Source organism: Musca domestica, unplaced genomic scaffold, assembly GCF_030504385.1.
Source record: "Musca domestica strain aabys unplaced genomic scaffold, Musca_domestica.polishedcontigs.V.1.1 1, whole genome shotgun sequence".
Taxonomy (NCBI): domain Eukaryota; kingdom Metazoa; phylum Arthropoda; class Insecta; order Diptera; family Muscidae; genus Musca; species Musca domestica.
In genome coordinates this window covers 11,730,296-11,743,256 of record NW_026712114.1, presented here as the reverse complement: position 1 = coordinate 11,743,256, position 12,961 = coordinate 11,730,296, and the positions used below count along the sequence as shown (strand labels likewise).

Below are 12,961 nucleotides of genomic sequence, written 5' to 3'. Positions count from 1 at the left end.
AAAACGAAATCTTTGAAAATGGATTTGCATATAAAGGGACTTCGAACATATTGTAGGGTATCACATGGTCAGCCCCGCACGACTATAGCCTTTGCTTACTTGTTATTTATAGTGTTTAATTTCCCATTATAATATAACCAGAGCATTTTCATTAAAGAGTTTAAGAAGCTGAAAACATTTAAATAGATTAGGAAAATGATTATTTTTATGAAAGACTAGTGTATAAAAAAATAAAATTAAGTGTTTAAATGATCAAATTGTTTTCTTTGGAAGGCTTGTGATTCATACCATTTTGTTTTTTTTTTTTTTTGGTATATAATACAATTATAACTTAAATTACATTTTTTTTTGATTTTAATTCTAAAAAAAAAACAATAAATAAATAAATAAAGAGAGTGTCTTTTTTTGGCATTGTTTTATTTTGTGTTTGTGTGTGTGTATTTGTTGGACTTATTCAATTCTATGTACAAACATACAAATAAGACAAAGAAATTAAATAAATTATTCTACTAAAATTAGGTTTAGATGTATGTGAGTATGTCATTTTTAAAATAACATTTAAAGATAGAAATGAATAAAAAACAAAAACATCAATTATATATATATACTATTAATTATATTTTCAAAATTAGATATGAAAAAATTATTTAATTTTCAAAATATTTTATTATATTATTTAAATGTGTTTGGGTGTGTGTGTGTGTGTGTGTGTTTAAATCTCACTCGTTATCACGTGTAAATATTAAAATTAAAAAAGTTAAACAAATTAATTTAAAAAATAATTTAAAAATATATATAAATCAATAAACATATATGTTGTATATGACTAGTATTGTTATAAAAATAAGACATTGAACAACGCTTAGAGCCTTAAATCTTTGGCAAGAAAATAAGTACTTTAGACTTTTATTTTTTACTAAATTAACATAAAATTGAGACTAAATGTCATTTAAATAATTTCCAAGTTTATGCTCTAACTTGTTGTTGTTGTTGTCGTTGACATTGAAATGCTGTTTCAAAATTATTAGCTATAACAAAAGTTTTTTATTTTATTTTTTTATTTAACTTAGTTTACCAAGTTTTTTCCTTCTCACTTAGCTGGCCATTTGTGTGTCTGTGTGTTGTAAGAAAAAATATTGAAATTATTATTAATAAATTTTAGTTTTTTTTTTTTTGTTTTTTTTTTTGCTTTAGTGGCGATTGTCATTTAACATTTTTGTTTTCTCTACACATTATCTATGATTTTTGCTTTTAATTTTTTTTCTTCTATTTTGTTGTTTGAAATTTCTTAGGGTTTTTGTTGTTGTTGTTTCTGTAGGAATATTGGATTTTCTTGAATTTGTATTTTCACCTTTTGTTTTATTAAATCTTTTGTTATGGTTGTTGTTGTTGTTGCTGGGACTGGTGCTGTTGCTGTTGCTGTTGTTGATTATGTTGCTGTTGCACGGCATGATTTTGATTATTTGTAATTTGTACCGAGGTTTCATTGTCCGTAACACGATGGGTCTTCATGTGGGCACTGCGACTCTTAATTTTATTGAATACTCTGAAACAAAATTCACAATTGGCAGAAGGGGAAAAACCAAGAGACTCATTAATTGATAATATTTGAAAGGCAAATGAAATTATTTTAGATAAAAAATAGAGTTTTTTTCAGTTCAAGAAAGCCTTAAAAATACAACGGCAGGGGCGTTTTTTTTTGGAATAGACATGCATAAAATAATTTTTCTAAATTATAATTAAGATTTTTTGCCAATTTCATTTTAAAAAGACATTTATCAAGCGTTTGCATGCCAACAGCAAGATTTATTAAGAGTTCTATATGTTTTTCGTAATTATTTTTTTTTTTTTTGGTTACTTATCTGTGTTTTTGTTGCAATGTTGAAAGGCGTGGACAGAGAGCAGGTGATAGTTAAAAATGATTTTTTTATAAATTAAACTTAAATGAACGGGAAGTTGAAGTCGAAGGAGAAAAGTGTGAAAAAAAAAATATAAACATAGAAAAAAAAATGAGAGGATGACATTAGAAAAAAATGAGGCATCAACTTCGGCCGCGTTATAGATATTTCAACCTAAATAGAAATGGAATTTAATATAGTCCCATATGGGCAATTTATTTTTATTTTCAGATAAATGATTCTTGAAATATTTGATATCCGTGTGTTTTCTAAGCATATGCAATACAAGGCTAATTTAAAATTTTTCCCAAGAGATATACAATCCCAAAGTCGGATATATATTAAGATTAAAATGTTTAAAATTAATATGTAGATCATTGGACGTTAATATGGCTACAGAGGGTATACATTATTTGATACGGCCAAAACGTGCATCATTGAAATAACGGTTTTACACCCTAGATCTCGTTGGATCAAATCCCTTTCAGAACATTTGGAGTCGATCAAACAATGTCTGTCCGTCCGTCTGTCTGTCTGGCTGGTGCGCTCGATAACTCTCGAAGGGAGTATACGATTTGATCCAAACTTGGTACATCGTAATATTATTGTCAAACTTAGATCGAGTTCGGAGATTGGAAATATCGGTCCACATTTTCTGGTACCTCCCCCACAAAATGTCAACATTTTCGAAGAAAATAATTTACTGCACAGAAAGAAAAAGGATAATCAGATTTTGCTCCAACTATGCATATCCTAATATTTGCATCAGTGCTAGGTCAGGTGCGAAAATTTACAATAGTGTTTACTCCTTCCGGTACCTTCTCTACAGAGGGTGAGATTTTTGAATATTCATGAAGTTCATAAAACGCGAAATTAACATATATCTAAATATTTGGCTAACCCAGTATTCTATAAATAAATGCACATCAAAGACAATTATCTCTCTGCAACATTCTTATTACAATAGTTTACAAACATGGTATATGGAGTATTTAATAAAAGTACAGATCCTTATTTAAAAACCCCTAATGGAGTTTTGTATTAGCTTCGATTTTGTGACCTCATCTAAAACTGGCTAAACATTTAGTTGTCTCAACAAGGCGGAGATTTATCTTTAAAATCAATTCCAATTTAGCTTTGTCCTTATCCTCAAAATAAGGATTTGACGAAAATATGTATAAAAAACAAGTTAAGTATCAGACGGTTTTGCCGACAGATGTATACCATTAGCCAATGTCCGTAGATTTAAATATATTTTGGCTTGCGTTATGATTTTTCAAAATGTTGATCCTTTGCGGAGGATATTCTGGAGGAGTGGGCTAATACTGTCATTTTTGTATCTAACCTAAGTTGTTATAAAATTTTCAACATGCTAGATTTAAACTATATCGATATACTCCCTTCACTTCTATTAAGTTAATTATTTTCTTTGAAGATTTGGACCTGTTGTTGAGGAGGTATCATTATGTATAGTCCTTATTTACAGCCCATATTGATACGCAAAGGACTAGTTTTCGACAGGTTCAAATGAGGTATTCACATTAGCTGGTTTTGGTAAAATTTCAAATCTTTAAATCTGTAAGAAAAAGCCAAAAGTCGGACGCGGCTATATGATACCCTACACCACTATGCATATTTAGTAGAGTTTCCGTAACAAAAGTATTTCTATTTGACTTTAGAGCATATTCAATTCTGAATCGAATATTTTTAACAAATTTGACGGAGACATTTGTATCTGTTATGCCAACTAACATTTCTATAGAGTGCATGATATCTCTTCGTTAAGGATTGTATTAAAAAATAAATATCGGAGCTGAGTTCCACCAAGTGGGAACGTACGTCACGAAATTTATCTCTTTTGTGTTGATATTAGCCATTATTCGCACAATAAACCTGAAATCGGCTTTAGGATTATATATGGGAGCTATATCCAAACCTGAACCGATCTTGATAAAATTTAGCAGAGGTATTTCTGGGCTGTATCTGATATCTGGTACCAAAGATTTTTGTTGTGGGGTGCATATTAGGCATGTAAGGGACTTTAACACCAAATCGGATGAAACATATATGTGAGAGCTATAGCCATATCTGAACCGCTTTTCACCAAATTTGAAGTACTTGTTTCTAGACGGAATTCGGTCGGGTGTGCCAAAATTCAGTACTGATATAGACCGTTTGGACTGACATTGGTTGTTTGGTGCACAATAAACGTGAAGTCGGTCGAAGATGTATATGGAAGCTATATCCAAATCTTAGCCGATCTCGATAAAAATTGGCAAAGGTATTTTGGGGCTGTAGTTGATACCAAATATCATTATTGTGGTGTGCATATTACGAATGTGGGGACATTAATACTAAATCGGATGAAATATACATGTGCGAGCTATAGCTATATCTGAACCGATTTTTTCCAAATTTGATGTACTTGCTTCTAGACTGGATTCGATTCGGATGTGCCGAAATTCGGTTGTTTGAACTGATATTGGCCATTTGGAGCACAATTAAAACGAAATTGATTGAATATACATATGGGAGCTATATCTAAATAATGAACCGATTCTCACGAATTTCAGTAGGGTTCGTCCTTGGACCAAAGAAATATTGTTTTAAAAATTTAATCTCAATCGGATAATAAATGCGACCTGCATTTTGTTCACTAAAATTGATGGATAGACGGACTGACATGCATAAATCGACTCAGAAAGTGATTCTATTTATATTCTCGAAAGTACCTTTGGGTCTATCTCGCTTCCTTCTCCATGTCACAAAGACATAATACCCTTACCATTATGTGGTGTAGGGTATAAAGATAGGGTTGTTTAACATCGGATTTTTATACCCTCCACCATAGTATGGAGAGTATATTGAGTTTGTCACTTCGTTTGTAACACCTCGAAATATATATTTTTTGATAAAATTTTACTCAAATGTATATTATTTCTGCGGGACTTCTGGAATTGAAAATAGGTCATGTAGGTCCACGTTTTGGTACCTCCCAATTTTCGGTATTTTGGTGATTTAGACGATATATTCACCGGAAATGTTTAAAATTTGGTACTTGAAGTTCGCAAGGGATACTACAGCCTATGAGAGAAAATTGTCTGTGCAGGTCCACGTCTTCGTATAGCACCCATATAACGGTACCTCGCGATGTTAGATATTTTATCGATTTTAGCGACATTATTCACCGGGATTGTTTCAAATTTGGTATTTGAAGTTCACAGGCAGGTCCTCGTGTTGGTATAGGCCCAATATAATAGTACCTCCCTATGTTCGGTATTTTAATGATTTTAGCTACATTATTCAGCGATTTTTTTTTTTCAAGTTTCACATTTGAATATTGTAATGGCTTATGACAAAAGTTGCCTGTGCTGTTCCACGTCGTCGTATAGACCATAATATTAGCCATAATTTTCGGTATTTTTAAAATCTTAAAAGAATTTTTAACGGATTTTTTTTTTCTTTGTAAAAAATTCGTTTTTAAAAACGCGTTGATATAAATATTTATTGCAATATTTTGCGTTTTACAAACTTTTGCTAATAATTACCCCTTTTATATGCGAAAGTGACCCAAAATATTATGTCAAACGCGATTTTTAACCGGAATTCAATAATTTTTGGAATGCTTTAATCAATGCGCTTTTACTTATTACTTATTAAGTACATATTCAGAACTAGGGAAAGTCGAGTGTTGGAAATCGCATTCAGAAGACAAAAGTGAGAGAGGGAGGGAGTGAGAAAGCAGACTTGTGTAGTTATGAAATTCTGTTTCGAATTATTCAATATGTAAAACTATAAAAAATAACAAACAGCGAAATTTTCTTAATTCTTTTTGTGGATATATACAAAGTTGAGAAAAAATTTCGGAAGTAGTCATAAAAATTACCAATTTTGGGGAGTTGCTTTCATTATCAAAAGAAAAAAGAACATAACATGGAGAAATTTAGAATTGGTGATTAAAAATAAATCTTTAGAGATTGTATTGTTGTTGCTGGTGAGGAGGGGGCGTAATGAGAAAACAGAAAACAAAACTTAACCATTCTGGTAAAACTTACAATTACAATCCAAGTTGCTGAAGAGTTAGGCTGGTCTAATTTATTTATTTTGGTGATTCTGATTGAATACATTTATTTGCGATCTATCAATTTGTGAATTGTAGGTATTTTCATAAATTGTTTATCTTTTTTTCAGTTTTTGGTTGGGGGGTGTAGTTGTTGAACAACAACAACAGGATTTAATGTTGTACTAATTTACTTTGCGACGTTGAAGTGTTTTTCTTTTCTTTTCTTTTCTTTGCTTTTATTTTCTTTTTATTTCGATTTGGTTTTCAACGACTTTGTTTAAAAACTTCTATGAGCTGTGAATTTTCGCTTTTGGATGTTCATTTTTTTTTTTTTTTTGGTTTGTTCAATTTAAAAAAATTGTATAGAAAATACATATTGAAAAAATACAACAACAAATAAACAACAATTATTAATATTTATATACGTTTTTGTGAACAAAGCTAAAAATGTAAATGAAATTGGTAAATATTTTTTATAAGAATTTACATATCAGGGAAACAGAAAATTAATTTATATATATTTGTATGTATATAGTATGGGCTAGGGTTTCATCTAATAAAGCAACGAGGGTTTCTTCAACAAACACACATACGTAAGGTTTACTATAATATTAATATTATGTAAAATTATAAAATCAACTACAAGCCAACAAAAACAATAAAAAAATAAATAATAAAAAAATAAGAAGTACGCTGTCTCATTATAAGTGTCCATGACAACACTCAAAATACTGACAGATTTTCAAACATAACCGGGTTAAGTGTTTAAAAAACTAGCGTGCATTTCTCCATAATTTCTAGGAACTGTGAGAAGCAACAAATAGAAATAAAAGTTTGGAAAAATCAAGAGATAAATTCGAATTTTACCGAAACGTTGTATAGGGTTTACTTTTTCTCTAGGTCACAACTTGGCATGACTTTCATTTTTTTTTTTAAATCTCATATAAATCGACAATTTTATTCCCTCCACCATTCTGGAAGGGTATATTAACTTTGTCCTCCCGCTTGCAATTCCTCGAAATATTTGTAATAGACCCTATTCTGGATCAGCGTAAAATTCTAAGACGATCTAGTGATGTCTGTCTGTCTGTCTGTCTGTCTGTCAATCTGTATGTTGTAATCACGCTATCTTACGAACGAATTGAGATGGAAGGCTAAAATTTTGCATACATGCACAGTTTACCAGTAGGCAGGTTGAGTTCGTAAATGGAGGTTTTCGTATAGCCCCCATATAACGGATATTTTCATGATTTCAGCGACATTATTTACTAGAATTATTTCGTATTTGATGTTCATAATGGGTATATGACAAACATTTTTGTATGCAGGCACATCCCGATATTCCGTATTTTGATGATTTCAGCAACATTATTCAAAGGATTTGTTTCGAATTTGGTATTTGAAGTTCGTAATGGATACTACAGCCTAAACAGAAAATTGACTGTGCAGGTCCACGTCTTCGTATAGCCCCCATATAAAGGTACCTCCCCGATATTCGGTATTTTGATGATTTTAGCAACACTATTCACCAGAATTATTTCAATTTTTATACCCTACAACACTATGTGTTGGGGGTATTATAAGTTTGATTGGGCCAAAAATTATGTAACACCACGAAATATTGGTTTCCCATATAGGAAAGTATATATGGATCTTCCTATCTCGCCGAGCTGAGTCGATCTAGCTATGAATGTCCGTCCGTCCGTCTGTCCGTCTGTCCATGTTAATTTGTAATCACTCTAGAGGTCGCAATTATGGTCCGATCCTCACGAAATTGAAAATGGAGGTGGGGTTAATGTCAGAATAGAACCCTATTTCTTTTGGTGATGATCGCATAATATTTAGGGGTTGAAATGGACCAAAAACTGAAAAATTTCCTGATTTTGCAGTTGCCCTACAGGTCACAATTATAGACCAATCGACGCGGAATTTCGCATGTAGCTATAGCTGTAGGCAGGGAAGAAGCCTACCAATTCGGGTGGTCATCGGATAATATTTAGCGGGAGAAATAGACCATATCTTTTATGTTGAAAAAATTCAAAATTTTTCATTAAACCGCGAATATTTTAAATCCCGGGGAAATCACAAAGCCATGACAAAGTTACTCCTGATCTTTACATTGATATTAACATCCAACTAATCGGATATATAGCAAAATATGTGCGATATATATGTCTATCAAAGAAGATATGCTTGAAAGATCTCTTATATGTCGAGAACGGCTGAACTGATTTCGACAGTTCTCATTAATTCAGAATATCCTCTTGGCAGAAAACATAAAACGTCTAAAAAAATCGCATAAAAATGTCTCTCTAAAGATGAAAATATTGATTTTCTAAAATTTTGTCATATTTTTTCTATTTTGTCATATTTTTGGCATATTTTCATTTTGAATTAAACATTTGGTAATGTTTCTACAGCTAACAAAACTAAGTAGTTAGGATATCAGGATATCATATACAGATCGCATTTATGGCCCGATCCTTACGAAATTTTGCATGGGTATAAGATGAGGGTCAGAATAGAAGCCTACTCTTTTTGGAGATGATCGCCATCTCATCTCATCATCTCATTTAGGGGTTGAAATGGATCAAAAAACTGCAAAATTGTCAGCAGGTCGTAATTATGGCCCGATCCTCACGCACATTTGAATGGGGGCTAACCGGACATTGCAAAAGCCATGCAGTTTTGGATGGCCATCCAAGAATATTCAATGTGTGAAATAGTTTGCCAAAATACGAAAATGTCCATTACAGTGACTTTTTGGAGAATTCACAAATACAGGAAAGACGCACTTCTGACTATTTCGATAACGCTGATTTCGTTGAAGAATATAGTCAAATGTCTGTATCTCATATAGAGGCGTTTCAGTCAAAAACTAAATGTTAATCTTTTGCCACTTCTAAATATTGGTTCCAGATCTAGGAAGACCATTTACGTGCAACATCTACCAATAAATTGGAAATGAGCAAATTAGCTTAAGTTGCTATTATTCGAAAATTAGAGAACGAAACCTGATGGTTTTCTTTTATTATTTGTCACAATATCTTGTGGAATTCATTCGAGTATCTCGCCTATATAAACTGTATGGTTTATTATAATGTTGTAGGGTATTCAACGGTCGGCCCCGCTCGACTGTAGCCTTTGCTTACTTGTTTTTTATTTGAAGTTTGTAATGAATACTACAGTTTTGTTATAGCCCCCAAACAATTGTTCCTCCCTCTATTCGGCATGAAATACATTATTCACCGAGTTTTTTTAAGTTTCGCATTTGAATATTGTAATGGCTTATAACAAAATTTACCCATGCAGATCCCTGTCATCGAATACACCCTAATATAACAGCTACATTTGGTATTTTTAAGATTTTATCAGAATTTTTAACGGATTTTATTGTTTCTGAGAATTGCCAAAATCGTTCCAAATGGTGGAGGGTATTCAACGTTCGGCCCGGGCGAACTTACAGCTTTTATACTTTTTTTTAAATTTTATTTGTGGTATATATAGTATGGTGGTATATTAAGTTCGTCATTCCGCTTGTAACTCATCGAAATAATAATTTTAAACCCAACCAACTATATATACTCTTCATTAGCTTAAAATTCTAAGGCGATTTAGCCCTGTCCGTCCGTCCGTCGGTCTGGCCGTCCGTTGTAATCACGCTACAGCCAAAACGAATTAATATAGGAATCTAAAATTTTACACAGATCTGTATTTTGTTTGCAGGCAGGTCAAGTTCGTAGATGGGCTATATCGTATAACCCCCATACAAGCCCCCGATATTCGGTATTTTGATGATTTTAGCCACATTTTTCATCGGAATTGTCTGAAAATCCACGCAAAGAATTCCTTGTGGGTACTTTATACCTCGACAGAGAATTATCTATATAGGTCCACGATATCGTATATCCCCCATATAACGGTACCCTCCGATATTCGGTATTTGGATGATTTTAGTCACATTTTTCAATGGAATAGTCTGAAATTCTACACAAGGAGTTCATTGTGAGTACCTTATTCCCTGAAAGAGAATGGTCTATATGGGTCCACGATATCGTATAGCCCCCATATAACTGTACCTCCCTATATTCGGTATTTTCATGATTTTAGCAACATTATTTACTGGAATTATTTCAAATGTCATCCTTGAAGTTCGTAATGGGTACTACAGCCTATGACAAACATTTTTGTTTGTAGGTCCACGTCTTCGTATAGCCCCATAGAACGGTAGCTCCTGATATTCGGTGTTTTACATGATATACAAAATATTGAATAAATATTGACAAGTTCCTACATGTAGTATCAGTTTTTGTACGAACTTGTCAATATTTATTCAATATTTTGTATATCATGTATACAGGGTTGCCCATATTCGACGGACCCATGATTTTTTTTAAACATTTCGGCCGGAATAGAGGCTATTTCTTCACGAATGTTGTCCTTGAGCTCTTCTACGGTCCTTGGCTTGTTAACGTAAACCTTTGACTTCAAATATCCCCACAAGAAGAAGTCAGACGGCGTCAAATCGGGCGAACGCGGTGGCCAGTCCAAATCACCACTTTTCGACATCAAACGGCCCGGAAACAAATTCTTCAGAAAATCAATTGTTATGCGATTTGTGTGCGGTGGAGCGCCGTCTTGTTGAAACCAGAACTTCCTCATACGCTTTCGACGAATTACTGGCATCACAAAATTGGTCATCATGTCGCGATAACGCTCCTGATTGATGGTAACAACATGGCCATTTTCATTTTGGAAGACAAACGGCCCAATTACCGCTTTCGCACTAACGCCGCACCAAACTGTGACTTTTTCGTCATGAAGAGAATCTCCCGGGGATTTTCAGTGGCGTAAAAACGGCAATTTTGCTTATTTACGGTCCCATTCAATGTAAAATGGGCTTCATCGGACATGATAATTTTGTTCCAAAATTGCTCGTCATCTTCGGCCATTTCGATGACTCTTTGGGCCCATTCCAATCGACGATGCTTGTCCGCAGGCAACATTCTTCGCGTCAATTGAATTTTGTACGGGAACAAATGCAAATCAACGCGAATAATCCGTTGTAAAGTGGACCGAGCCATGCCCAACTGCTGAGACCGGCGTTTTTGGGATGTTCTTGGGGACCTCTCAACACTGGCTCATACGGCAGCGATATTCTCGGCCGATCGCCTTGGTCGACTTTTATATGGCCTCTTTTTTTTCACAATCGACTTCTTCTGTTGAATGTAAATTTCAACTATTTCAGAGCGCTCGCGTGGCGTGTATTGGTTCATGGTAAAAATCTGCTTGGACTGACGCTTCAAACGCGGTATGTTATTAAGCGATGTGACATCTCTGTCAAAAGTTATGGCGTTGCCAGATGGGTCCGTCGAATATGGGCAACCCTGTATCCTGGAGGCCCACTTAGCTAAAATAACCAAAATGTTAGGGGATCAACTTCAAAAACACATTTTTATACCCTCAGCCATATGGCTAGAGAGGATATATATCATTTTATGGGGCCAAAACGTGCCTCATCGAAATAACGGTTTTAGACCCTAGGTCTCTTTACACCAAATCCGTTTCAAGACATTTGAAGTCGATGTAGCGATGTCCGCCTGTCTGTGGGTCTGTCTCGCACGTTAACTTTGAAAGGGAGTATCTGATTTCTCCCAAACTTGGTACATCGTTATGTTATTCTCCAACTTAGATCTAGTTCGGAGATGGGTAATATCGGTCCACTCCTTCTGCTATCTTCCCCACAAAAGGTCGAAATTTTCCAAAAAAAAATGTTTTACTTCACAGTAAGAGAAAGAATAATCAAATTTTGCTCCAACTTTGCAAATCCTAATATTTGCATCAGTGTTACGTTAGGTTCCCTCCTCGACTTTGGATAACTTGAGGTTTAATCTTTCAAGAAGAAAATTTAAAAAAGGCATAATTATCCGCAATAATCCTTAAAAAATCATTAATATTTTCCAAGACTCCGATGCCATATAAAACTGTTAGATATCCTGTTGATCTAGAGTTTTCATATAGTTTTGAAGTTCGAGTTAATCTCTCGCAGCGATTTCAATTCGGAAATTATAGAATAAAAACCAACAAATTAAATCAATATTAAAAATTGGCAATGAAATTAAACCGAAAAGCAAATTATAACCAAAACCCCAAAAACCAACAACTCAACAAAAATTCACACAAAACTTTCTTTCGCTAAAATATCAGCATGTTTGATATGGGTATGTGGGTAGGTAGGGTAGGGTACGGTAGCTTTCTTTTGTCATTACAACAAGGACGTTTATGAATGTTTTTTCTTTTTGTTGTGTGTTTTTATATTTTTTTTGGGGGAATCTTACTTGCCGCACACCTTGCAGGGAAATTCGGTTATGTCTTTGTTGTTGGCATTGTTGGGATCTTTGGAATTGGCATTGCCTGGCCCGCCCAGTGTCTGATTGCCACCGTTTGTCGTTGGCAATGCATTGGAACCGGCATTTCCGGCAGCATTCTGATTACCATGATGATGTTGGTGATGCTGGTGATTTGCTGAGGAGGATGAGGCTGTGGCTGTTGTGGCATTGGGATTAGTGTTGTTGCTTGGATTGTTGTTGTTGTTACTGTTATTGGAATTGCTAGCTTGGTTATGGCTGCTACTGTTGCTGTTCTGATTGTTGCTGTGGGCATTACGACCATAGGTGTGAATGCGTGTGTGACCATGCAACGCAGCTTTTGAGGAAAAGCTCTGCAAAAATTTCGCACAATGGGTTAGGTTGCAAAGCTTGTGTTGGCTGGGTTAGGGGAGCAGTGGAATTGTTAATACTTACCGCTGAACAATCGGGTATTTCACATACATAGGGCTTGGGGTCGACTGTATGGGGCTGGATCTGGGGTGGTGTCTCCGTTTTGAGGTGGGTCACTTTATAGTCCACACATAGCTTCTTCCAGAAATAATACATTTGTACACATTCTCCGGTGGATTTTGTGGTGAGCTAAGGGTGCAGAAATTGTATGGTTAATAAAG

At 34.2% G+C, this 12,961-nt stretch overlaps 1 protein-coding gene across 3 annotated transcripts in view; it reads right to left on the bottom strand.

Moving 5' to 3' along the window:
* Positions 1-712: 712 nt before the first annotated feature.
* LOC101899089 (homeobox protein 5) overlaps positions 713-12,961 on the bottom strand; it is a 68,891-nt gene continuing 56,642 nt past the window's right edge. Inside the window, exons 9-12 of one of the 3 annotated variants that reach the window (XR_009341680.1) lie at positions 12,765-12,929; positions 12,300-12,682; positions 5,954-6,268; positions 1,422-1,546 (exon numbers count right to left, since the gene is read on the bottom strand). Coding sequence is in view for 2 of the 3 variants with exons in the window: in XM_059119006.1 (XP_058974989.1) it covers positions 1,375-1,546; positions 12,300-12,682; positions 12,765-12,929 (720 nt within the window). In the remaining variant the exon portion in view is untranslated. Of the gene's footprint in view, positions 1,547-5,953; positions 6,269-12,299; positions 12,683-12,764; positions 12,930-12,961 lie in introns of all 3 variants that reach the window. The other 2 variants (XM_059119006.1, XM_059119012.1) reach the window with 2 other exon arrangements.